Source organism: Puntigrus tetrazona, chromosome 10 (genome assembly GCF_018831695.1).
Source record: "Puntigrus tetrazona isolate hp1 chromosome 10, ASM1883169v1, whole genome shotgun sequence".
Classification (NCBI taxonomy): Eukaryota; Metazoa; Chordata; class Actinopteri; order Cypriniformes; family Cyprinidae; genus Puntigrus; species Puntigrus tetrazona.
The window spans coordinates 15,791,001-15,818,935 of NC_056708.1; the positions used below are offsets into that span (position 1 = coordinate 15,791,001).

Consider the following 27,935-nt stretch of genomic DNA (forward strand, 5'->3'; position numbering starts at 1 on the left):
CTTTTCTTCAGTTTTCATTGTTTAGTTTGATTACTTTAATCTCTCTGTATTGTTGAAACTGAAATGAAATAACCATTTATTAAAAATGTTACAATAAAACCACATGCTTTCAAAGGTTGTCCTAATTTTTTTCACATGACTGTATCTCTTAGTAATTTGGTTTTAATTGCCGTGGATCGTTATATGGCTGTGTGTCACCTTTTACTGTATCCACAGATAATGACCACAACTAAAACTTTAATAAGCATCTGTCTCTGCTGGTTTTGCTGTTCAGTTTACATCATTTGGTTTGTAATAAGCAACGGATATTTCAATATGTCAGACAAAACACTGTGTTATGGCCAGTGTATTGTTTTAATTACTCCTGCTTGGAGATTCATTGATTTGATTGTTTCCTTTTTATTTCCTTGTACTGTGATCATCACTGCATATTTGAGGATATTTTATGTTGTGCAACGGCAAGTGAAAATTATTAACTCTCAGATGAATGGTGTTAAATGTGTAATGGATATTTCAGTGAAGAGGAAAACTGAGAGTAAAGCTGCTCTGACATTAGGAATCATTGTGACAGCTTATCTGCTTTGCTGGATTCCATACTACATCTGTTCTTTAACAAAACCCACAGCAATATCTTCCACTACATTGGTATTTCTAACATGGACCTTCTATATAAACTCAGGCTTGAATCCTATTGTTTATGCTTTATTTTACAGATGGTTTAAAGTATCAGTTAAACACATTCTAACTCTTGGGATTTTTCAGCCAGCATCCTCTCTGATGGACATTTTTACTGATTGTCATTAATCATTTACAGCAGTAATTTATTTGCTTTGTTTTATTTGTTTTTACTTATAAATTAAAATATAAAATTTACTTATAAAATTAAATGAATGCGAGTTATGAATGAGACTGTCAGATAATGCTTTTTTGTTTTGTTCCAAGGCAGCATGAAATGAATGTTTCTTTAAACATTTAATTTTATAAATAGAAGTGTTATTAAAAATCTGGCATTTGTGTATGCTATGTATTTTTATACTTAAAGTACGTTGCTATTAGCTCCAATTCTTTAAATCATGTGCACTTCAAACAAATGATACAGAACGCAGTAGCATGACTGGTCTTCATTGAGCCAATGTCACACCTTGAATACACAATGTCCACAGGCACCACATTTTCCTAATTAACCTTAATCCTCAATCCTACCAGTCTACATTCTATTCAGAAAGGTCAAAGAGGTGGTTTTTTAAACACTTTTGTTAATTGTTCCTTGCTAGTGCATGATCTTCCTAACTGCATGCAAACAGCTAAATCCCTGAAAACTCAAACTGAAGCTTAAAAATTAATCTCAACTTCATACTGCTGATAAAATGTGGGAGATGTGAAGGATGCAATACTACTATTACGAAAAGAAAGTCACTAACATACAAATATTTATTATTGGCAGCAGAGGTGATGGGAAATTAATGAATGAGGTATGTAAAGAAGGTTTTCTTCATCTTACAGGAACTCATGGATGGAATGATAGATGACAGACGAAGCACACACCACAATCAAAGGCCCTGGTCAAAGGTTTAATGCGTGTTCGGTCTTTCCTTGCACTTTTGACCTTATCAGAATTTAGTTTTTTTGATCTTACTCCATGCGGCCCGACGGAGTGGCCGTGGAAGCATTGGAGGAGGTATCTGGATTGGAGTTTCACTAAATAGGGTTTAAGATGATTTCCTTAGAGATTATGGGTTCCGTTTTCTCACATTTTTCTTCTGAAACATGGAGTCAAGAGAGAACACTGGCTTTCACATTCTTGGGGCCTGGACGATATGACATGGTAAAATTGAATCAAGTGAAAAAGAGCATACATTAAGCCTGGTGAGAATTGAGTCTTTTAGCAAATACTGCAGGTTTTCAGGTGATCAGGGAGGAAGACAAACGAATGTTCTTAATCAACTGACTGTGTCTCTGACTTTTGTTGGATGTGGAGTTGGTAACAAGCATCTCAGGGGGTAAATAAAGGCTGAAGAGTGTGAAGAAAACAGTCAGGAAAGTATTTACACCCCACTTCAAGACCTCACCACATCTCCAGAATATGACTTGGAATAAAGGAGGGTAATAGAGAATAAAGTACTGGAATAGAGAAATCACAAACAGAGAGCATAAAAGCGGTGAAAGGCTGAATATTAAAAACTGCCAACTTAACTCTTTGGGGTCTAAGGTGATACATACTACATACTACTTTTAGCAGCAGATAAGATTAGCACCTTGACAATTGTGTTTATGAATCACAAACATAATGACAGAATCATGCAGCATCAGAGTGGGTGGAAGGGCAGAGGGCAAATTAAAGGGCAGAGCAGAACAAACTCCCAACAAGACGAGACTCACTCATGGCCTATGAGACAGAGGATCATGAGACTCAATACTGTTTTTCTGCCATTAACTCATCATGTATAAAAGAAAAACGCTCCAGGATTGAATACAATATCATTTATCTCTTTGTATCAGTGCTGTCAGCATGGACTGTGTTTCTGAATCTGCTGGTGATCATCTCCATCTCTCACTTCAAGAAGCTTCACACTCCAACCAACCTGCTCATTCTCTCTCTGGCTGTGACTGATCTGCTTGTTGGACTTATTGTGATACCCATAGAAGGAATAAAACAAACTGAGACATGTTGGTATTTTGGAGACACTTACTGTGGACTGTTTGCAAGTGCTCTTAGGCTGCTCCTTTCTACATCTCTTAGTACTTTAGTTTTAATTGCTGTTGATCGTTATGTCGCTGTGTGTCACCCTTTACATTATCCACAGAAAATAACCACAACTAAAATTTTAATAAGCATCTGTCTCTGCTGGTTTTTCTGTTCAGTTTACAATATTGGGTATGTAATTAGTAGTGAATATTTTAATATCTCTCATAAAACGTTGTGTTATGGCCAGTGTATTGTTTTAATTACTCCTGCTTGGACATTCATAGATTTGACCTTCTTCTTCATATTTCCTTGTGTTGTGATCATCACTGTATATCTTAGAATATTTTATGTTGTACAATGGCAAGTAAAAGCTATAAATTCACTGCAGGGAGATAAGTCTATAATGGAAGGATCGATGAAGAGGAAATCTGAAAGCAAAGCTGCATTAACATTAGGAATCATTGTGACAGTTTATCTGATTTGCTGGATTCCTTTCTGTATCTGTTCTCTAACAGAATCCACAGCAATCTCTTCCACTACAATGACATTTCTAAGTTGGTCTCTGTATGTCAGCTGTGGTCTGAATCCTCTTATTTATGCTTTATTTTACCGCTGGTTTAAAATATCAGTTAAACACATTCTGACACTTAGAATATTTCAGCCAGCATCATCTCGGATGGATTTTTTTACAGATTGTCATTAATGTTTATGTTAAAGCATTGATTCCAGGTTTTTGAGAGTTGACTCCAACTTTAAACTACCACAACAAGAGTTAAATTATTTTTTAAAGTAAGCCTTATTATTATATCAGTTCTCTGATGCAGTGTCAGTATCCAAACTCCTCCCTTTACTTTGTTCACTCTTTGCTGACATAATGTGCTTAACTGCAATGCACTATATAGGGATTAAAGAATCAATGAACAAGTGAACAATGTCTCTAGAGCTATTCAAAGTTGAGGAACAAACTCTTTCGGTAACCACATAACATGTATTCTTCACATAGAAGTGGTTCCAAAGTGCTCTGCAATAAAATATATCCAACATGCAAGAGAAATGTGGTTTATAATACATTATCTTATTTATTTATTTATTTACGGTACAACACATCCCATAGATGCTTAATTGGATTGAGATCTAGAGAATTTTGAGGATTTCTGAATTTATGCATTGTTGCAGGGAGCATTATCCTGTTCAGAGAGGTCATCAAGGAACAACACCGCCATGAGAGGGTGTAATAAACAATAATAAATGTGATCTTACCACACTACATCAACTCTTACTAATTTCCATGGGGCAGAATGCCAGCTCTCAGCTGTGCATCAGGTAGTTTGTTGCCTTCATCATGCATTAAAATTATGTATATTACAGATTATGACAACAGAATTATTTTGTATTATTAAAGATTATTAAAGGTGATCATCTCCATCTCTCACTTCAAGCTGCTTCACACTCCAACCAACCTGATCATTCTCTCTCTGGCTGTGACTGATCTGATTGTGGGACTCATTGTTGCACCACCGATGAGAATAAGATATATTGAGACATGTTGGGGTCACGAACCGTGCCACTGTGGCTCTCTCCAACGGCCACCGGAAGGACCCTCTCCCAAATACTAGCCGCCCAGAACCACAATTCCCATCATGCCCCCTACCTAGGACTGATTGCCGGCCCAGGTGTTTCCCATCATGCCGGTTGCATGTGCCCTGACGCACACTCAGTGCAAAGTCTTATCCTTGCTCCAGCTGGTAATTCTGAGCATTCATTTACTTCTGCTGATTTCCCGTGCTTACTTCGGACTGTTTACCCATTCTTTGTTTGATTGCTGCCTGCCTATTGACCTTTTGCTTGTTTGACCACTCTCAATAAAGAGCTAATAACTAATCTTTTATTTTAAATGTATGAGAATGAAAAAAATGTGTATTTACTTTACACTGCAACACCCATCTATAACAAAGCTTCTGTTTGATAGCACAACCCACTGTAAAACTGCAAAAGATACAACTGTGTGAATTTATAATACCATTTACATTACATTCTTATACAGAATGTAAAAGTGAAAAAATAATTATTAGGCATACAAATTTTCTGGTCATATTTGTCAATTTCAATAATTATGCACACATGGTATGTCTATTTATTTATTTCCCTTTTAGCACCATTCCAGCATCTAAGGCTATATTCATGGCAAGAACCAGGAAATCTACACGCACAAGTCAATTCATACAAAAGTATTTTATAAACGTCCAGTGACAAGAGTATTCAAAGTAACTTTTTGGAGGAAACTAGTGTAGCGTAAGCACACACTATATGTGTGGAGATATATAAAATCTGTATACATATACACACACACACAGGTCAAGATGAAATTGAAGTGCAATTCAAGGGTTCAACAAAAATATGAATATTAATAAAATGCTTAGAAATTACAACCATTTTTATACAAAGTGGACTGAAATCAGTAGATCTGGCTATTGTAGAACATTCCACTTTATATTCAAAAATGTTTTTGGTCGTCATCAGTGTCCTTTTTGCTCTACAGTGTATTTTTCACTGGGTGAGAACATGCATGCACACATACTTTCCTCTATATATCATTCATAAAAATTTGATCGAAGAAAAAAGAAACAACTCATGTTCTGTAAATGTTAATTATCCCCCTTCATCAGGAAGTTTTTAACTTTCACTTGTTGATGTCCAAGAGAACATGTACAAATATAAAAGGAATGAATACTGTACATGGGAACAAGAAGAAATTTAAAATCTTGATTATTCCAACAAAACTTTTAAAAATTGCATAAAGGTTTATATCGATCCATCTAGATAACAGACAGACAAATGTACAGTATATAGATATAGATCATTTATCCTCTGGCAAAAGACTCAAGTATTCTGATGATGATTTAAATATTTTTAGAGTCACAATGTATTTAGCTGATATTCTAAACCACTTATAAAACAGTGCATAGATAAGAGGATTCATACAAGAATTCATGTACAAAATCCAGCAAGTCACATGAAGTTCAACTGATTCTGTTTCCTCATTTCCTTCAATAAGGGTAACTAAATAGTATGGTATCCAACACATGAAGAAAACAGCAACAACAATCCCCAGAGTTTTTCCTGCCTTTCTTTGTGACCTGCTGGCACCTGTGACAGAATTTACAACCTTGGCTTGATATTTTGCAACACAGAAAATTTTCACATATATAGACATTATTACAGAAGAAGGAGCAACAAAAGTGACTATGAGGTCTGTGATGAAATGCTCAAATTTAAAAGACACTCTACAATCTCCGTAACACCCATTTTGTGTCTCTGGGTAGAACATGGTATCCTGTAAGATAATGACAGAATATATGCCACAACACAACCAGTTTATAATAATACAAAAAGCAACTTTTTCAGTCGTGACTCTTACTGTGTATCTCAAAGGATCACTCACAGCAATATAACGATCTACAGATATGAAAAACAAATTACCAAGAGATGCCGTTACAACCATAAATATAATAAATAAAAATAAAGAGCAAAATGTCTCTCCAAAATACCAGCAGGATTCTATGAACCTGATGCCCATGAACGGTATAACAATCAGTCCCACAATCAGATCAGCCACAGCCAGAGAGAGAATGAGCAGGTTGGTTGGAGTGTGAAGCTTCTTGAAGTGAGAGATGGAGATGATCACCAGCAGATTCAGAAACACAGTAAACACTGATAATAAAGAAATGAACATGTATAAAAGGACGTACTCCACTTCAGGTTTGATATCTTTGAAACACGACAAATTGTTGTTTGGAAAGCAATACTGGATTTCTTGACTGTTGTCCTCCATGATGCTTTTGTTAAACATTTTACAATGCTTCAGCTGTCAGTTTGACTTTCTATCACAGACTGAACTCAGACTGAATTTATATGTACAGAAAACAGGGACATCCCATTAAATATGAGGCTGGATAGAATTGCGCTAATCCCACCTACTAATTAAATATTCAAGTCATTCAGTAATAAACTGAACAGTGTCTGTAATATAATATTTGTGAGTGTGCAAATATTTCATAAAATACAAAGACTGAAATTTAAAAAGACTTTTAAAAAGTCTTTACAAATGTAAGACAATGTCCTATAATTCTGTACATATGGTGATGCTTCCCGTTTTAAATATGCGCTGTCTGTGGAGGCTTCCAGGATTAACTCACTAAAGGTGCTCTCACATATATTTTTGTCTCATTCATTGTTATGGTTATCGCTATGTCAATCACTACTATTTTTAAGATTGAATTTTAGCATATTCTCACAGCAGCTTTAATAATTAAATGTAAAAAAAAAAAACATTTTGATGGTGAACTGTAATACAGAAACGGTTGTATGAATAAAATTAATTATATTCCAATGTTATATTCCAATTATATTTCAAATGTGCTTCGGATAAAAGATAGAATGGGATGACACAAGCTTTGTATTTTAAACAGTTCAAAGGGAGCATTATTTTATAAATAATAATTTCGGAGTTAAAATAATTTCTTAATATAAAATTCAAATGATGTGACAGAGATTAGACTGTACATAAATTGAAATCTACACACTTGTGCACACTACACCAAAGACCACAGAATATCCAAGACACACCACTGAATGGGGAAAATGCAACTCTTAAAATGGCCAATCAATCACTTCTAAAGATCTGTGAAGTCAGAACGTTCCGGTTGCTATAGAAACAGTCAGCATTCTGAGAGTGCGCGTGCTCACTGACTGATCTCGTCCGAGAAATAAGCTTTTTATATAACGCTAGTTTAGCAAAAGAAACTAGATGCAAATTGCAATAGTTGTCAGATTTCATTGGTGATTTCAAAAGTGAAATTTTAAAGTAAGCTACGTTAACAGTTTGGGAGAATTTGATGTTTCCCAAAACAAAGAGATAGGAGCTGCTTAAAGAGACTTTGACGATATTCATAGTTAAGCAATGTTAATATTAATTTGAGAATATAACAATAATAATAATTTGCAGGGTTTGATGTGATATGAATTAACCGATCATCAGATATAATCACCACTGGTAGCACAATTTATTGCAATGCTTTTATCCTCAGTCAGAACAAAGCATGACAGACTTGCTATTTACTTGTTCAGGTGAAAATTCTTGTTTGGGTCAATATATTTCAAGACGTGAGCTAGAATCTGTGTTTACTAAGTACAGGATTCACTCCGGTGCGGTGACAGCTACACCTCTAAACATTAGATCCATCCGCGCTGGAGCCGTGCCAGAGCACAACCCTGACGCATGGAATATAATTCCAAAGGCCTGCTTTTTTATGAAGTCTCTACATACATGATGTGATGTATGGTAACCCATCCTTGGAATCTGTCCTCTGTATTCAACTTATCCAAGTGCGCACACCCAGAAAAATGAGTGCTAGATTAGGTACCTTGCTCAAGGGCACCTTAGTGTGAAAGAGAGCAAGTTCATTCACTTCCCCTATCGACAGTTCCTGCTGGTACTAAGATCGAACCGATGACCATCGGTTTAACAGCCTGTCTTGCTAAACACCATTTTATATCTTAAATTGGTTTTGTGCTTATATGTATATACCCCTCATTAAATTAACTTGCTTTATTTTTACTTTCATGATCACATAAACAGATGTTGTCCCACTTTTGCAAAAAAAGCTGTCCTATTATTTCTTTACACTGACTTTTAGTTTAACTACATAGACATTCACAAACAGTAGTGGGGGTAGTTGACAGAATAGCACATACAGTGACAAGCTGCAGTATACTCCTTTTAAAAATACTTTAAAGAGCATTTATCCAAGTCTTGTATAATGATTATACAGTTTAATTACTTTAAATTGAGACACTAGATAATATATTTGCACCTTTAATAACAATTGATACATCTTCGCACTTCTTTTGAATATGTGATCAGCTAAAAAAGGTGAAAAGACAATTTCATGACACTTTCCTATAAGCATACTTCATAAAATCTTGAATTGAAACACCTCATGTTCATTAAAGAGTTTATAACTTTCACTTGTTGATGTACAAGAGCATATATTCAAAAAAATGCAAAGAAACGGGAAGAAATATTTCCCAGCATAACACTTGATCATTTATCCTCTGGAGAAAGATTTAAATATTCTGATGATGGTTTAAATATTTTTAAAGTCAGAATGTGTTTAGCTGATATTCTAAACCATTTATAAAACAGTGCATAGATAAGAGGATTCATACAAGAATTCATGTACAAAATCCAGTATGCTACATTAAGTGCAACAGATTCTTTTGTGTCATTTCCTTCGATAAGAATGACTGTATAGTAAGGTATCCAACACATGAAAAAAACCATTACCACAATCCCCAAGGTTTTTGCTGCCTTTCTTTGTGACCTGCTGGCACCTGTGACAGAATTTACAACCTTGGCCTGATATTTTGCAACACAGAAGATTTTCACATATATAGACATTATTACAGAAGAAGGAGCAACAAAAGTGACTATGAGGTCTGTGATAACATGTTCAAATGTAAAATCAATTCTACAGTCTCCATAACAAATGTTTTGTGTCTCTGGGTAGAACACGGTATTATAGAAGATAATGACAGAATATACGCTGGAACAAAGCCAGTTTATAATAACACAAAACACAGCTTTATCAGTCGTGACTCTTACGGTGTATCTCAAAGGATCACTCACAGCAATATAACGATCTACAGATATGAAGACTAAATTACCAAGAGATGCTGAAACAACCATAAAAGCAATGAATGAAAATATAGAACAAAATGTCTCTCCAAAATACCAACAGGATTCTATGAACCTGATGCCCATGAATGGTATAACAATCAGTCCCACAATCAGATCAGCCACAGCCAGAGAGAGAATGAGCAGGTTGGTTGGAGTGTGAAGCTTCTTGAAGTGAGAGATGGAGATGATCACCAGCAGCTTCAGAAACACCGTAAACACTGATGCTAAAAAAATGAAAATATACAACACAAAGTATTCCACTTCAGGTACAACTTTTTTAAAACATGACAAACTGTTGTTTGGAAAGCAAAATTGTATTTCCAAACTGTTGTCCTTCATGATCCTATTCTCAAACATTTTCACAATTGATTATATAATCATAGCCTTGCATTCTTCCTCAACAGACTGCTTTAAAGCAGAGTATAACATTTCAGCTCTTAGTTTAACTTTCTGTCTCCTCTTACTGATTTAACTGATATATATCTGTACAGAAAACAGGAACATACCATTAAATGTGACGTCGGATTACACTGTATTAAACCCTCCTACAGTTAATGGGGACATGCTTTTTTGTTTTGCCTACTAATTGTGCACCAATTGCTGGAAGTAGTTATTAAAAATCCATACCAACAGTTTTTTTTTTCTGGGTTGAGAAGGTTCAGCTATCAGTATACATTAAGAGATATTACATCTAGAGGTGGAAGCACTGTAGGCTTGTTGTTGTGATATATGAGACATGCTGCATGTAAGCCAACCAAATGGTTTAATATCACAATAGTTACCATCTATTTGCATTAGTTTCTGTCCAGCTGGTTATTTTTTTGTAGCATTTGTTAGCAAGCAAAGATGCATATTTAAAGATAATTGATATGTATAGCTAACAAAAATATTGAAACAAATCAGAAATGCCAGGTTTCTATAGAACATCTACATGTTAAATCTCTCTCCAAGATCATTCTTCATTGTTCACATTATGATACTCAAGTTATAGCTAGAAGTATTTGCATAAAATGTCTTTAACTTAACACTTAAGTTTATTGCTGCTTCTAAATGATGTAGTGCTTGCAATGTTTATCAGAACAAGGTGAGAATAAAATGCCATACTTACCTTTGTATAATAAATAACATTTTAATTTACTGTAAAATCTTGATTTAAAAAGAAACGGCTCACGTTCGCAGTGGTTCTAGATTTGTTGTAATGTTGTAGATTTACCAGCCTTCATCTGGGAGATTATAACTTTCACTTGCTGGTGCACAACATTCAACCCCAATTCAAGAAAAGTTTGTGAAGTGCCATAAAATCAAGAATATGTTATTTGAGAATTCTCTTTAACTTATTTATTACAATGCTAAGAAAAAAATCTAATGTTTTCACTGGCCAACATTATTTTATTTCTAAATATAAATAAATTTTGGTTTTGATGACTACAACACACTCAAAAAAAAATTGGGACAGAGACATGTTTGCCAATGTGTCAAATCACCTTTCCTTTTAATTACACATTTCAGCCATCAAGGAATTAAGGATGCTAAGTTTTGCAAGCAACATCTTTGCCCGAACGATCTGATGTCCATTTTCCACAAAAATAAGCTGAAATGTGGACTCATCTGACCACAGCACACATTTAAAACTGTATTTAAGACAATGATGAGAACTCACAGGCACCTAGAATTGTATGTATACATTTTTTCTTGTGTAACAGATTAATATTTAATTTCTTGATACAGCTGCAGACTGTTACATGACAGTTTTCCACAAAAACGTAAAAAAAAAAAAAAAAAAAAACACTGGAAAATAAGTATATCTATTAATCATTTATCCTCTGGGAAAAGACTGAAGTGTTCTGATGATGGTTTAAATATATTCAAAGTCAGAATATGTTTAGCTGATATTCTAAACCATTTATAAAACAGTGCATAGATAAGTGGATTCATACAAGAATTCATGTACACAATCCAGCACGTAATATTAAATTCAGCAGATTCTTTAGTCTTGAGATTTTTGTTGTACAGATTCAAGACACTGTGCTAGACGCAGCAAAGCAGCCTCCTCCCAGAACATACACAGAGCCTCTTGGATAGTGTTTTTAGGGATTTTTTCAGTGAACATATAGCTGATGTGTGTGATTTCCTTCTATAAGAGTGACAATATAGTAAGGTATCCAACACAAGAAGTAAACCATTACCACAATCCCCAACGTTTTTGCTGCCTTTCTTTGTGACCTGCTGGCACCTGTGACAGAATTTACAACCTTGGCCTGATATTTCGCAACGCAAAAGATATTCACATATATAGACATTATTACAGAAGAAGGAACAACAAAAGTGACTATGAGGTCTGTGACAACAAGTTCAAATTTGAAAGAAACTGAACATTCTCCGTAACACCTGGCTTGTGTCTCTGGGTAGAACATGGTATTATATAAGATAATGACAGAATATACACTAGAACAAAGCCAGTTTATAATAACACAAAACACAACTTTATCAGTCGTGACTCTTACTGTGTATCTCAAAGGATCACTCACAGCTATATAACGATCTACAGATATGAAGACTAAATTACCAAGAGATGCTGAAACTCACAGCTATATAACGATCTACAGATATGAAGACCATGCTGAAACAACCATCAAAGCAATGAATAAAAATACAGAACAAAATATCTCTCCAAAATACCAGCAGGATTCTATGAACCTGATGCCCATGAACGGTATAACAATCAGTCCCACAATCAGATCAGCCACAGCCAGAGAGAGAATGAGCAGGTTGGTTGGAGTGTGAAGCTTCTTGAAGTGAGAGATGGAGATGATCACCAGCAGATTCAGAAACACAGTAAACACTGATAATAAAGAGATGAATATAAGCAAAACAACATACTCCAGTTCAGGTGTGATTTTTTTGAAACATGACAAACTGTTGTTTGGAAAGCAAAATTGTATTTCCAAACTGTTGTCCTTCATGATCCTCTTGTCAGACATTTTCACAGTATAATCATAGCCTGCCGCTGTTGTTCACTGCATTCTTCATCAACAGACTGCTTTAAAGAGGAGTACAATGTTCTAACTGTCAGCTTAACTTTCTGCCTTTACTGCTTCGACATTAATTTATATGTACAAAAACAGGGACATCCCATTTAATGGTCTGATTACCCTGTATTAAACCCTCCTACTATTAAAGGGGTCAAGACATGGGTTTTTATTTTAATACGTTCCATAAAAGTTCAATTATAATCATTAATTTTTGACAAATCAATGAATCTACAACTGAAATTACAATATGGCTGTGCTTATCAAACTACAATAGTTTGTGATTTAATTAAATAGTATATTGAGTATATAATCTGTTCAAAGTGAAGCACAATACGGTGTTCATGCATGAGTCTGTGTTTTTGTTGTGATTGATTTATTCACATGATTTCCAACATTTTGCAGCATTTTACCAGATTTATATTGAGATGCATTTCTAAAGCTTTTTTGTATAGTTAAATGTGCTCATCAATTGTTTTTTTACAGTCTTGCCACCACGAGAAGCATGTTCAATGTGGACATGCAAGTGGCTTGACAAAGCAAATTAACAGATCCTTTATCTGGGGCTAATTCACTAAATACTGAGAATACAGTAATGTGCCATAAGACTGGACAATATGGCAAAATATTTTTTTTTCAGAAATTTTGTCCGACTCTCGATTTTGAACAAGTCAACTTGAAAATGTAACTGATTCAAGTAACATGAGTCAAGTAAGCAAAAATCAGACACACTGTAGAAGTCCTTTAAAGTTTGTTTTGTTTTGTTTTTTAAACCAATTGTGCTGCTTATTGGGCAGCTCTCAAGTTAAAAGAAGTTCAACTCCCATTTTCTTTGAATTTTTTCCTATTTCGTGCCCACGTCACATCTTTGTCAACACAAAAGTGCATTCTATGTGAATGGCACTTACCCGTGCTCCTTCACTGTGAGCGTCACACAGGAGGTGTTAATCACGAGCGCCAAAATGCGGTTTGGAACTCACAGAAACTGATCATTTTTTTATGATGCACAAAACAAATCTAAATCGATCTAAAATCAAATCTAAAATCAAATCTATACATATTCTGAATAGAAGTTCAATTTTAAATTGAGGAACGATTTTTAATCAAATCATGAGCCCAAGAATTCAAAAGGATTCCCGCTACTACTGTAAAGATCTGAAATCGTAAAGTATTGTTATTATAGGGCTCCAAGCACAGACTGAGGACTGATGTAAAATCCAATTACAGGATTTCAAAACATTCCTACTGTACAGCGCTAAAATATTAAATGCTGCTAAATGAAGTGTTTTTCTTACACTATACTAAATTGCATATTTTCACGTCACTATTGTTTTCATATTAACTTTTTTTTTTGACTAGACACTCTTTAAAAAAGAAAAAGCAGTATAGTAAAAAGCCGTACTTTGCAATCTAATGTAAAATCTTGATTTAAAAAGAAAGAGCTCATGTTCACAATAATTCTAAAATGTTCATCAGGGAGTTTATAAATTTCACTTGCTGATGTACAACATAGGAAATCCTCAAATACAAAGTAAAAATCACTGTACAAGAACACAAAAGGTAATAATAGAACAATGTCTCTTCAAGAACAAAAAAAATACAAAATACAAAAATTACATAATATTATTTATATTATTATTTATCCTCATTTATCATTTATCCTCTGGGAAAAGACTGAAGTGTTCTGATGATGGTTTAAATATATTCAGAGTCAGAATATGTTTAGCTGATATTCTAAACCATTTATAAAACAGTGCATAGATAATTGGATTCATACAAGAATTCATGTACACAATCCAGCACGTAATATTAAATTCAACAGACTCTTTTGTTTCATTTCCTTCAATAAGGATGACTATATAGTAAGGTATCCAACACAAGAAGTAAACCATTACCACAATCCCCAAGGTTTTTGCTGCCTTTCTTTGTGACCTGCTGGCACCTGTGACAGAATTTACAACCTTGGCCTGATATTTTGCAACACAGAAGATTTTCACATATATAGACATTATTACAGAAGAAGGAACAATAAAAGTGACTATGAGGTCTGTGATGAAATGCTCAAATTTAAAAGAAACTATACAGTCTCCGTAACACCTGGCTTGTGTCTCTGGGTAGAACATGGTATTATATAAGATAATGACGGAATATACACTAGAACAAAGCCAGTTTATAATAATACAAAACACAACTTTATCAGTCGTGACTCTTACTGTGTATCTCAAAGGATCACTCACAGCAATATAACGATCTACAGATATGAAGACTAAATTACCAAGAGATGCTGAAACAACCACAAAAACAATAAATAAAAAAAGAGAACAAAATCTCTCTCCAAAATACCAGCAGGATTCTATGAACCTGATGCCCATGAACGGTATAACAATCAGTCCCACAATCAGATCAGCCACAGCCAGAGAGAGAATGATCAGGTTGGTTGGAGTGTGAAGCTTCTTGAAGTGAGAGATGGAGATGATCACCAGCAGATTCAGAAACACAGTAAACACTGATAATAAAGAAATGAAAATGAACAAAACAGCATATTCCACTTCAGGTTTGATATCTTTGAAACAAGACAAATTATTGTTTGGAAAGCAATATTGTATTCCTTGACTGTTGTCCTCCATGATGCTCAATTTTCACAAGTATTTATATCCTCATTTGTTGCATACCCCTGATGTTCACTCCATTTGTTATCAACAGACCACTTTGAAGCTGTGGTATAATTTTCAAGCTGTCTGTTTGGCTTTCTCCTTTCCTTTACTGACTCGACTCTAATTTATATGTGTAGAAAACAGGGACGTCCCATCAAACGTGAGGTTTCTTTATGTTTTTAAACCCACCTACTATTTTAATATTTTTAGCATTCAATGATAATTCTGTTTTTGCAGGCACTCGTTAAATTTAAAGGTGCAGAAACATGTTGAAAATATTTATAATGAAATCAATAACAAAAACATCTCTTATGTAACCCTCATTCCCTGAAGAAGTAAACAGAGATGTCACGTCAGATATAACAGACGAATTGGGATCTTGTTTTCGAGACACCAATCCACTTTGAGTGTATTAAAACGATCCAATACAGCGCATATTCAGGTTTTCAATGAGGAGCCAAGCCGGTGACCTAGCCGCTCAGAGGTGAAACTGCACCATGGTGACCAGTCTCCATTCTCAAGGCAGTGGAGCTCGTGACAGCTCATCGGCTGCTGGATGCACATGCCTGGAACGTGAATGGAGTGAAGGTTTGACAGCAGGCCGGTTTCACTTGGACCCGCTGAGTGCGCGTCCACAACCACCTTGTGACTCGGCCATTGAGCCAGTTTGGAAGAGATCTCATAAGAAGCAGCCCCAGCTGTGACTGCCACCGCAGCTACCCCAGGAGCCTCTGAAAATACTTCAGTGGGCCCATCGTCCTGCCCTTGAACATATTCAGGAAGTTCAACTCCAACTGAGCACATTCCTGTGTGAAGTGTGCTGTTTGTTTGAAGAATCCAACTCCATACTAGGAAAAGAGATACTCTGTGTCGGTCAGAGTTTGCTCTTCTCCCAGTTGACCCGAAGAGCCAACAGACTGAGTTTGATGAGTTTGCACATCTCAGCATGAGAATGAGCCAAAATGAGCCAGTCATCCAGGTAGTTGAGAATGCGAATACCCTGTTCTCTCAGTGGAGCGAGGGCAGCCTCTGCGACTTTCGTGAAGACAGGGGGTGACAGGGACCTTCGAAAGCAAACCTCAGGAAAGGCCTGTGGTACAGAAGATTTGAAACCTGAAAGTATGCATCCTTCAGGTCAATCGGTGCAAACCAATCCTGGGGACGGACGCACTGAAATATGCGTTCGAATCTTGAAAGTAAAACTCGCAGAGTTTCTCTTTCACTGGGTGGGTGAAAATGATCCAAGACATGTGTGTTTAAATAATTTGAGTCATTTTAGGAAGGCATGGTCGAGTCTTAACTTTTATAAAGAATACCTTTTTGGGTTTGACACTTTAGTCCTTCTAACTTTAGGGATCTTATCTATGCACTAACAGCTTGTGAAAACGCATCATATAACAATCTTTTTAATAACAGCCAAAATGGCAAACATGTGTTAAAAAAAACTACAACTACCTACTAGTGAACTGACAGGCCCATTTAAATTTTTTATATTTAAAACATTGTTGCTGTGTTACTTTAAAATACAAATAAAACCAGCACAAACTCTTACACAAACAACACTGCCATAAATATTTTATATAGAAAAGATGTGCTTATATTGAACATCTATTATGGAGTTCAACCTCGTTTTAACGTCACATTAGTTTTGAAGGATAGATTATGGTATAAAAATCAGGCCCTCAAATGTCAAAAGCAGATCACTAAGCCATCAAGAGAGATGCTGTTGTTTCAGTCTGTTTTGTGTGTTGTCCTGTGTTTTCGCAGCTTTAATGAAAGACTCAGTGGAGGATCATCTCTATATTCACTAAAGGTGTTAACAGCACTCTCGGGTGCACCTTTCCTAAATAACATGCCATAATAACTATAATTGGTCTTCAGAGTTTAATATTTTTTTTTCAGTGCTTACTAATCATTAGGGGTCACTGACTAACAGTTAAGGCTTTACTCTGCTCCCTGAAGGGCTTTCACTTCAGTCTCATTAATATTTAGTATAATCACAGTTCTGTCCAGTGGATCAATAGTCATTGTTTGCGTTATAACTATTAGAAAATTGGCCCGCATTAGGAACCTTTAAAAGGTTTTGGGTTGATCATTTGCCCACTTTCAAGAGGTTTTAATTAATTACTGGCACATTGTAGTGTTTCCCATAAAGATTGAAAATGGAAAGAGCTTACAGTGCCACGAATTGTGTGAAATCCTATGTTAGGATTAACTCGTATCTATGCACTAACAGCTTGTAAAAACTTGAAAATCGCATCATATGACCCCATTTAATAAAGACTAAAAATAGTTACTAGTAAACTGACAGGCCTATTTCAAATTTTTTTGTTTAAAACATTTTGAAAAAGTGTTTGCATAGTTTTTCTCCCTTCTGCAGTATCTTTGAATACTTTAATTCAAGTTTCAGCTCATATTACAAAATTAATTGTTTATTGCATCTGACCAAGGCTAGTTTTACTAATTTTACTAGTTTGACTCAATGCTAGTTTTACTTGATGTTAGTGCTGCCTTGAAACTATAGATCATGTCATAGTCTTAGATTTATTAAAAAATTATTCCAGTATTTCAGGATGGGCTTTAAGGTGTTTTACATCAGAGTGTTTAACCCTGGTCCTGGAGATCTATGTACAGGCAGAGCTCAGTTCATTTTCTGATCAAACACACCTGTGTAAAATGATCAAGTGCTCCTTCATATTCTAATTAGTTGGTTCAGTTGTGTTTGATCAGGGTTGGAGCTGAACCTGGTAAATCTCCAGGAACAATTTTCTCCAATCAAATGGCAGTGCTGTAAGGATCTGTGTTTGGGCCTCCATCATTATGTACGTCACTCTGATCCAGACACTGTATAAATGACAGGACAGTAAAGAGAGTAGAACAAACAGGAGGAGACTCACTCATGGCCTATGAGACAGAGGATCATGAGACTCAATACTGCTTTCCTGCCATCAACTCTTCATGTATCAAGGGAAAACGCTCCAGACATGAATACAATATCATGTATGTGTTTTTTTCATTGCTGTCAGCATGGACTGTGTTTCTGAATCTGCTGGTGATCATCTCCATCTCTCACTTCAAGAAGCTTCACACTCCAACCAACCTGATCATTCTCTCTCTGGCTGTAGCCGACATGCTTGTTGGACTTATTGTGATGCCCACAGAAGCTACTAAGCTCATTGAAACATGTTGGTACTTTGGAGACACTTTCTGCAGACTGTTTATAACAATCATGGTACTTCTTTTCTCAGCATCTCTCAGTAATTTGGTTTTAATTGCCGTTGATCGTTTTGTGGCTGTGTGCCACCCTTTATTGTACCCACAGAAAATAACCATGACTAAAACATTAATTATTGTTAGTCTTTGTTGGTTTTGCTCTTTAGCATATAACACTGCAATAGCTGTGAGTGTCTCACACATGAAATACGCATGTTATGGAGAATGTACAATCCTGATCACTTTTGACTGGACAATCACTGATCTATTCTTGTCTTTCTTGATTCCTTGTACTATTATAATAACCTTATATTTGAGGATATTTTATGTTGCACATCACCAGGTCAAAGTTATAAACTCACTGATAAAGGGTGGAAAACATGTAAATGAAGGTTCTAAGAGGAAATCTGAAAGAAAAGCTGCTCTGACATTAGGAATCATTGTCATAGTTTATCTGTTTTGCTGGATTCCTTTCTTTATTTTGTCTTTAACACGACAAAACACAGGAATGGCTTCTACCACAGCCTACATTCTGTTATGGATTTTGTATATTAACTCAGGTCTGAATCCTCTTATCTATGCTTTCTTTTACCCCTGGTTTAAAATGTCAGTTAAACACATCTTAACTTTTAAAATATTTCACCAAGCATAATATCTTTTTGACTTGACCATAATAATGAAAAGGATTCACTACCATTTATTTATCCTCTATGGGTATGTGGTGTCACACACTCAGTGCATTTAGGTTTACAATACACTGTATCATATTAAAATCACTTTTGAGTGTTATTTTTGTTGCTCAAACCATTCATTAGTTAGTTAATGGTACCTGAAATTCAGACAACACACATATACTTGTCCAGTCTATAAAAATCTATTTTCTCAGTAACTATGATCATCTCCCCAGAAAGACTTCAAGCTGTAACTACTGTAATGTTGCCTTTAATTGAATGTTTTATTGAATGTTACTGAATGTTAATTAAATGGAATGAAACAAAACTGAGTCTGATTCACCAGCTAATAGAACAGTTATAGCAAATTACAGTAAATTAATAGTTATGCTATGTAAGTGATTATGCATCAGAGTGGGCAGAAGAGTGGGCTAGTAAGCTTCCGCAATGTGAATCGTTGGCTCAGCATTCACCATTGGTGAAGCAGATCCCAGTCCAGAATCATCACATGTGATTGCCGGACACACAGAGCCCAGTCAAATGCCACCCGGCATTGCAAAGCTGCCAGAGCGTGCCACAGTTGTCGAGCTGATGTCAACAATTGTCCCAGAGACAATTGGTCTCAAGAGTCCGACCGTGTGTGAGCCAACAATGCAAGAGTTTGTGGACACAACGGTGGAGAGTGAGATGGTAGAGAAAAGCCCTAACCACTGCACCACCACTAAGGATGGGTAAGAACTGAACTGTGGAGATTGAATAGACTTGAGTACCAAGACTGGAGTATCTCCAGTCACTGTGCTAGCGATGTGGCAAGAAATCCTGCCCAGCCTCCCTCTCCCGCCTCCTCTCCACAAATTCTGCTGGATCCTGTCAGACCCTCTGCTCACCCTCAGATTGTCATCTGTGATGTGGGTTCACTGCAGGTCTGCCCATCTCCAGTGCACCTTCCAGGGAGGGGGGAGTAATGTTGTGTTTATGGTTTTAAAAAAAAAAAAATTTCCTGTTCCTATGTTTCCTTTTATGGTTATGTTCCATGTTTATTTTAACACGTTTGTTAATTTGCTCAATGGTTATTAAATCCTTACACCTGTCGTGGTCTCATCAGCACTTCTATTCAGTTCAATGTCAGTTATTTCATGCTACAAGTTTACCTGTTCCTCCGAGTTCTAGGTTTTCTGTACTGCTGTGAATTCTGAAATTTAAAAGACTTTATTTTTGATATATAGTTTTCTTCTTCACCTACCATAACAAATATCAGTCCATGCACACAAACATTACATTTGTTGAACTATGTAACCTCATTGATTTGTATTCCTTAAACGTCTTCATTTTTTTATCTTTTTGCAGTTTGAATGCCATAGCGTGTGATCTATTACAGAATTTTAATTAAAATACAAATAAAACCAGCACAACCTCTTACACAAACAACACTGCCATAAATATTTTATATAGATAAGATGTGCTTATATTGAACATATATTATGGAGTTCAACTTCATTTTAACAGTTGCTCCTTTACACTTAAAGATGAAAGAAAACAATCTGACTCTATGGTATAATGAAAACACTCGCACCCTAAAGAGAGCAGCCTGGAAAATGGAGCACAGGTGGAGAAAAACAAAATTAGAAGTATTTCGTATTGCCTGAAGGGAGAGTATCCTGTCATACAGAAAAGCATTAAAAACTGCTAGATCTGATTTTTTTTTCATCTCTTTTAGAAGAAAACAAACACAACCCCAGGTATTTAATACAGTGACTAAATTAATGAAAAATAAGAGGTCAACAGGTGCTAACATTCCCCAAGAGTACAGCAGTAATGATTTCATGGATTTCTTTACTTCTAAGATTGATACCATCAGAGATAAAATTGCAACTATGCAGCAGTCAGCTACAGTTTCACATCAGTTAGTGAGCTATAGATCCCCTGAAGAAAAATTACACTCATTCTCTACTATAGGAGAGGAAGAATTGTACAAACTTGTCAAATCATCTAAACCAGTAGCATGTATGTTAGACCCTATTCCATCTAAACTATTAAAAGATCTGATTCCAGAAGTCATAGATCCTATTGTGACCATTATTAATTCATCATTGTCAATAGGATGTGTTTCCAAAACCTTCAAACTGGCTGTAGTTAAGCCTCTTATTAAGAAACCACATCTTGATCCCAAAGACTTAGTAAATTACAGACCAATCTCTAATCTCCCTTTTCTGTCAAAATACTAGAAAAGTTAGTATCCTCACAACTATATTCATTTTTAGAAAAAAAATGGTATCTGCGAGAATTTCCAGTCAGGATTTAGACCGTACCATAGTACCGAGACTGCTCTCATTAGAGTTACTAATGACCTGCTTCTATAATCGGATTGTGGTTTTATCTCGTTATTAGTGCTATTAGATCTTGGCACAGCATTAGATACTATCGAGACTATACAATTATATACAGATTTGGACAGTAAGAGATAAATAAAAGACACTTGGCAGATATACTTGTCCACGTCAATTTTTCTTTAACATTAGCTTGCAATTTTCATTGTGTGTATAGATTGCACTCTTGCATCTTTGAAAGGAGGACACAAAACATTTGTTTAAATCGTAACATACTAGATAAAGTGAATGTGTGTTGTGGCAAAAAAGAAAGATGAGTATGAAGTTAAATATTGTTTTTTATTTAAATAATTATTTTTCTTTAGCTTATAATCTTGCAATGCGTACAGCTCTTTTTTTGACTTTTTCATCCAAATGCATCACGTTATAAAACATGTTTATGGCATTTTGTGCCTTATGAAAATCTTTATATTCAATGCTATTTCTTTAGTCATCCAATGCAAGTAAAAAGACTGAATAGATAAAAAAAAAAAAAAAAAAAAAAAAAAAAATGTAGTCTGCCTAAAGTCTTTTTTTCCCCCGATGGTAAAAAAAAGACTGCTATTATAAAATTTCAGACTGGGCGGAAGATGGGTTGGTCTGATCCAGACACTGTATAAATAAAAGAACAGTAGAACAGCAGAACAAACCCCTAACAGGAGGAGACTCACTCATGGCCTATGAGACAGAGGATCATGAGACTCAATACTGCTTTCCTGCCATCAACTCTTCATGTATCAAGGGAAAACGCTCCAGACATGAATACTATATCATGTATGTGTTTTTTTCATTACTGTCAGCATGGACTGTGTTTCTGAATCTGCTGGTGATCATCTCCATCTCTCACTTCAAGAAGCTTCACACTCCAACCAACCTGATCATTCTCTCTCTGGCTGTGGCTGACATGCTCGTTGGACTTATTGTCATGCCTATAGAGGCTATCAAGTTGATTGAGACGTGCTGGTACTTCGAAGACACTTTCTGTAGACTGTTTATGTTAATCCTGGGATTGCTCCTCTCAGCATCTCTCAGTAATTTAGTTTTAATTGCTGTTGATCGTTATGTGGCTGTGTGTCACCCTTTAAAGTACCCACAGAAAGTAACCATGACTAGAATGTTGATTTTTGTCTGTCTTTGCTGGTTTGTTTCTTCAGCCTATAACATTGCAATTGTAATAAGTATCCCACATAGAACAGATCTGTGTTATGGTGAATGTATTATTATGCTTACGTTTGAATGGAGAGTAACTGATTTAATATTCTCCTTTCTGTTTCCTTGTACCCTGATTATAACTTTACATTTAAGAATATTTTATGTTGCACAAAAGCAAGTGAAAGTCATAAACTCTCTGATGAAGAGTGGTAAATCTGTAACGGAAGGTTCAGTGAAGAGGAAATCTGAGAGTAAAGCTGCTCTGACATTAGGGATCATTGTGGCAATTCATCTGCTTTGCTGGATTCCATACTATATCTTGACTCTAACTGAAAACGCAGCAATCCCACCCACCATTTTCTATTGTCTAATATGGGTCTTATATGTTAACTCATGTCTGAATCCTCTGATCTATGCTTTATTTTACCCCTGGTTTAGAAAATCAGTTAAACACATCTTAACTTTTAGAATTTTTCAGACAGCATCCTCTCGAGTCAATATTGTAACAAATCAGTAGTCGTAAAATTTTTAACAATTTGTGCACACAAGTAAAACAATTTCTTATAAAGCGCAACATATATTATACATTAATAGACTGTGCAGTGTAGACCTAGTAATTTATTATAACAGAATTTTGGCTTCAGACATCCTGAGTTTGTGTCCCAGTTTGTGAACTTTTCTTGATCATGCCTTCACTGTCGCATTCTATTGCTCTGTGGGTGTTTTCAGTGTAATGTTAAAGTCGTTTATTTTAACATTATTAACATTTAATATTAAATCAATTCAACATATGGGTGCATGTGTTGGCCCCAACAAGTTTTTTTAGCTGAAAGCAAACAGATCTCATTCAGTTTGTCATTTGAAAAGTATATCCCCACATACAAAACAGCAGAGACCACTGATACAGACTAACATTTTCCGTGTGTTTTTCAGTGTCAATGTCACATTTCAGCCAAAGGGAGAAACTTAAACCGCAACACTACATCTAATTATGTGCTGCATTATGGGAACATATACTTGTAATTTTAGTTTTTAATTTCACTTCTGTCTTGACAAAACAAATTTGATACATTTTTCTCGATTTGTCAAGTATCTATCATGTTTTTATACATAATACTCTTTGTAATGTACTCCTAATTTTTATATACTTATGTATGTGCATGTTAAATTTGATTTGAACAACTGTGTAATACATTTTTTAATTTAGTGATAATTTGTTACACCACTTTACTCAGCATCACATAAGGAATCATTTAAAAATGTAATTCTTCACAAGAATTTAATTCTAAATGTATTGCCGCCAACCAAATAGTGGCAACTAAATTGAAGCCTCCACATTCACTAAAAGAGAAATATTGGGTGCTCACATTTATAGATGTGATTCATCTTAAACGGTCCACTACGCACAAGATGGCACTATAAAAAAAGTCAAAACTTTGAAGCTTGGAGGTTTACTGTATTGAACTGGAGAGACTTCAGAAAGATAATACAATAATAATAATTTAATTAAAAAAAAAAAAATTTAATTCTAACCTTCACAAGAAACACAAGCATTAAACATGTCACTAATTCTGTATAAAAATCTTTTCATGCCATCTGCCAAGAGGGTTCTTATTAAACTGAAAGTAAAAAAAAAAAGATTATCAGATGCTAATAAAACTCTCTATTTTTCTTAAAGTGTCACAGTCATTTGTAGAAATATTTGTTCAAAGCCATTACAGAACTGTAGAGTGGGCGGTAGATGGGTTGGTCGTCTGATCCTCTGATCCAGACACTGTATAAATTAAAAGAGGAGAGCAGAACAAAGAGAGAGTAGAACAAACTCCTGAAAGGAGGAGACTCACTCATGGCCTATGAGACAGAGGATCATGAGACTCAATACTGCTTTCCTGCCATCAACTCTTCATGTATCAAGGAAAAACGCTCCAGTTATTATTACTATTTTATGTACACATTTTTTTCACTTCTGTCAGGAGGTACTGTGTTTCTGAATCTGCTGGTGATCATCTCCATCTCTCACTTCAAGAAGCTTCACACTCCAACCAACCTGATCATTCTCTCTCTGGCTGTGGCTGACATGCTCGTTGGACTTATTGTCATGCCTATAGAGGCTATCAAGTTGATTGAGACGTGCTGGTACTTCGAAGACACTTTCTGTAGACTGTTTATGTTAATCCTGGGATTGCTCCTCTCAGCATCTCTCAGTAATTTAGTTTTAATTGCTGTTGATCGTTATGTGGCTGTGTGTCACCCTTTAAAGTACCCACAGAAAATAACCATGACTAGAATGTTGATTTTTGTCTGTCTTTGCTGGTTTGTTTCTTCAGCCTATAATATTGCAATCGTAATAAGTATCCCACATAGAACAGATCTGTGTTATGGTGAATGTATTATTATGCTTACGTTTGAATGGAGAGTAACTGATTTAATATTCTCCTTTCTGTTTCCTTGTACCCTGATTATAACTTTACATTTAAGAATATTTTATGTTGCACAAAAGCAAGTGAAAGTCATAAACTCTCTGATGAAGAGTGGTAAATCTGTAACGGAAGGTTCAGTGAAGAGGAAATCTGAGAGTAAAGCTGCTGTGACATTAGGGATCATTGTGGCAATTCATCTGCTTTGCTGGATTCCATACTATATCTTGACTCTAACTGAAAACGCAGCAATCCCACCCACCATTTTCTATTGTCTAATATGGATCTTTTATGTTAACTCATGTCTGAATCCTCTTATCTATGCTTTATTTTACCCCTGGTTTAGAAAATCAGTTAAACACATTTTAACTTTTAGAATTTTTCAGACAGCATCCTCTCGAGTCAATATTTTTACACATCAACAATTTTGAAAACAATGTGCAAAAAAGTAAAAATTCCTTAAAAAGTGCAACATTGATCAATTGTGCAGTTTAGAGCTAGTAATTATTTTAAATCTACATCTAATTATGTGCAGAATTATAAAACATTTATTAGCAATATATGTTTTTAATTTTTCATTTCTGTCTTGACAAAAATCTGTTACATTCTGTAACTCAACTTGTCAACAATCTTGATCATGTTTTTATACATAATACTATTTGTAATTATTACATATATACATGTGCATCTTAAATTTGATTTTAACAACTGAGAAATAAAAAAAATAATTTAGTGACAATGTTACATCGCTTTACTCAGCATCACAAAGCAATCATTTAAAATGTAATTCTTCACAAGAATTTAAATGAAAACTTTTATTGCCGGCAAGTAAGTAGTGGCAACTAAATTGAAGTTTCCACTGTCAAGATCGAGGGTTCTTGGTGGAGATCAACAAAGGTAATCAGTACCACTGAGGAGTACTATATAGGATATAGTGTGGTTTACTGCAGTGAACAGGTGACAATGTTCAGAATTCTGGCTATTCGGGTGGAGACGAGTAACTAAAGCCGTGACTCCCTGACATCCACATTCTCTAAAAAGGCAATATTTGGTGCTCACATTGATAGAAGTGATGCATCCCAAACTGTCCACACAAGTGGGCACTATAAAAAGAATCAAAACTTTGAAGTCTTGAGGTTTACTGAACTTGAAAGGTTTCAAAAAGATGATACAATAATAATAATAATTTGAAAAAAAATAAATTATATCCCTTACAAGAAACACCTGCATCCAATATGTCAAATTAATTCTGCATTAAAATCTTCCCATGCCATCTGCCAAGAAGGTTCTTAATAAACTGACAGTAAAAGAAATTACTAATAAAATGATGCTAATAAAACACTATTTTTCTTAGAAAAGTCATTTGAAGAACTATTTGTGTAGGGCCCTATGAAATCATTTTCCCCTTTACATTCTGTTTTAGCAATTTACTATAAAGATCCTATCTATGCCATCTGGTCCTATATGGTTTAATTCAATATTAGTAGTCTGAGCTAGCAGAATAGCAGCACCTTTCTTCCTAACATCTTTTTCATAGACTGGGGAAGGGGGAAAGCCATTACAGAACTTTAGATGGGGCGGTAGATGGGTTGGTTAGTATAAATCCAGACACTGTATAAATGAAAACACAGTAAAGAGAGCAGAACAAACTCCTAACAGGAGGAGACTCACTCATGGCCTATGAGACAGAGGATCATGAGACTCAATACTGCTTTCCTGCCATCAACTCTTCATGTATCAAGGAAAAACGCTCCAGACATGAATATAATATCATGTATGTGTTTTTTTCATTGCTGTCTGCATGGACTGTGTTTCTGAATCTGCTGGTGATCATCTCCATCTCTCACTTCAAGAAGCTTCACACTCCAACCAACCTGCTCATTCTCTCTCTGGCTGTGGCTGATCTGCTTGTTGGACTAATTGTGATACCCATAGAAGCCATCAAACAAAATGAGACATGCTGGTACTTTGGAGAAACATTTTGTGGAGTGTTTATAAACACCCTTGGATTGCTCCTATCAGCATCTCTCGGTAATTTAGTTTTAATTGCTGTAGATCGTTATGTGGCTGTGTGTTGTCCTTTACAGTACCGGCAGAAAATAACCACAAGTAGAACATTAATGAGCATTGTTCTCTGCTGGTTTTGTTCCTCAGCTTACAACATGGCCATTGTAATTAATAACGGATATTTTCACACTTTTCACAGAACAAATGTGTGCTATGGAGAGTGCCCTTATTTGATGAGTTTTGCCTGGCGAGCCAGTGACCTGATCTTGTCCTTTGTGTCTCTTTGTATAGTGATGATGTTATATTTAAGAATATTCTATGTTGCCCAACGGCAGGTGAAAGTTATAAATTTACTGTTAAAGACTGGAAAAAGTATAATGAAGGACACTTTAAAAAAGAAATCTGAGAGCAAGGCTGCTCTAACATTAGGAATAATTGTGACTGTTCACCTGCTTTGCTGGATTCCTTTTTGCATTCTTTCCTTAATAGGAAGCACACTCAACACTGCAATCATGTCAAAATTTGTAATGTGGACCTTGTATGTTAACTCAGGTTTAAATCCCATTGTCTATGCTCTATTTTACCCCTGGTTTAAAAAGGCAATTAAATATATCTTAACACTTCGATTATGTAAGCCAGCATCTTCTCCTATGGACATTTTTAATGATTAGCATAAATTAATGGCAGTAAAGTAGATGTTACATACAACAAATAAGTTGAGTGCAATTAATGTTTAGACAGCACTGTACGTGTATTTTTCAAAAAGATTTAAAGTTTCTGTGTAATGTGTTTAGAGTAAAATCTATTTGGAGTTGTAGTACTGTGATGCTGTAGAATCTAAATTTGTGATTGTGTTTCTGATGTTATCTATTTCATCAGTGAAAAAAATTCATAAAGTCATTACTATTAAACTGTGAGGGAATATTTAAATCAGGTGATGTCTGGTTATTTGTTAATCTAGCCACTGTGCTAAATAAAAACATTGGATAGTTTTGGTTATT

General features: G+C 35.4%; 7 protein-coding genes and 2 pseudogenes across 7 annotated transcripts; 5 read left to right on the top strand and 4 right to left on the bottom strand.

Moving 5' to 3' along the window:
- The first annotated feature begins 2,366 nt into the window (after positions 1 to 2,366).
- On the top strand, positions 2,367 to 3,389 carry LOC122352469 (trace amine-associated receptor 13c-like). The gene has a single exon (XM_043249873.1). It carries the CDS (start codon positions 2,382 to 2,384, stop codon positions 3,387 to 3,389), a length of 1,008 nt encoding a protein of 335 aa, XP_043105808.1. The 5' UTR covers positions 2,367 to 2,381.
- Positions 3,390 to 5,543: 2,154 nt separating this feature from the next.
- LOC122352370 (trace amine-associated receptor 8a-like) lies at positions 5,544 to 6,536 on the bottom strand. The gene has a single exon (XM_043249782.1). The coding sequence runs from the start codon at positions 6,534 to 6,536 to the stop codon at positions 5,544 to 5,546; it is 993 nt and encodes a 330-aa protein (XP_043105717.1).
- A 2,253-nt stretch (positions 6,537 to 8,789) lies between these two features.
- On the bottom strand, positions 8,790 to 9,764 carry LOC122353177 (trace amine-associated receptor 13c-like). Its single transcript, XM_043251122.1, has one exon. The coding sequence runs from the start codon at positions 9,762 to 9,764 to the stop codon at positions 8,790 to 8,792; it is 975 nt and encodes a 324-aa protein (XP_043107057.1).
- A 1,473-nt stretch (positions 9,765 to 11,237) lies between these two features.
- LOC122352471 lies at positions 11,238 to 12,406 on the bottom strand (annotated as a pseudogene).
- A 1,700-nt stretch (positions 12,407 to 14,106) lies between these two features.
- LOC122353102 (trace amine-associated receptor 13c-like) lies at positions 14,107 to 18,057 on the bottom strand. Its single transcript, XM_043250956.1, has 2 exons — positions 18,044 to 18,057; positions 14,107 to 15,085 (listed from the first exon to the last, which is right to left on the bottom strand). The coding sequence occupies exons 1-2, from the start codon at positions 18,055 to 18,057 to the stop codon at positions 14,107 to 14,109; spliced, it is 993 nt and encodes a 330-aa protein (XP_043106891.1).
- Positions 18,008 to 18,973, top strand: LOC122353103 (trace amine-associated receptor 13c-like). Its single transcript, XM_043250957.1, has one exon. The coding sequence runs from the start codon at positions 18,008 to 18,010 to the stop codon at positions 18,971 to 18,973; it is 966 nt and encodes a 321-aa protein (XP_043106892.1).
- A 3,025-nt stretch (positions 18,974 to 21,998) lies between these two features.
- Positions 21,999 to 23,027, top strand: LOC122353065 (trace amine-associated receptor 13c-like). Its single transcript, XM_043250899.1, has one exon. It carries the CDS (start codon positions 22,032 to 22,034, stop codon positions 23,025 to 23,027), a length of 996 nt encoding a protein of 331 aa, XP_043106834.1. The 5' UTR covers positions 21,999 to 22,031.
- Positions 23,028 to 24,341: 1,314 nt separating this feature from the next.
- On the top strand, positions 24,342 to 25,358 carry LOC122352472 (trace amine-associated receptor 13c-like). The gene has a single exon (XM_043249874.1). It carries the CDS (start codon positions 24,357 to 24,359, stop codon positions 25,356 to 25,358), a length of 1,002 nt encoding a protein of 333 aa, XP_043105809.1. The 5' UTR covers positions 24,342 to 24,356.
- A 1,188-nt stretch (positions 25,359 to 26,546) lies between these two features.
- LOC122352488 lies at positions 26,547 to 27,605 on the top strand (annotated as a pseudogene).
- Positions 27,606 to 27,935: the final 330 nt, after the last annotated feature.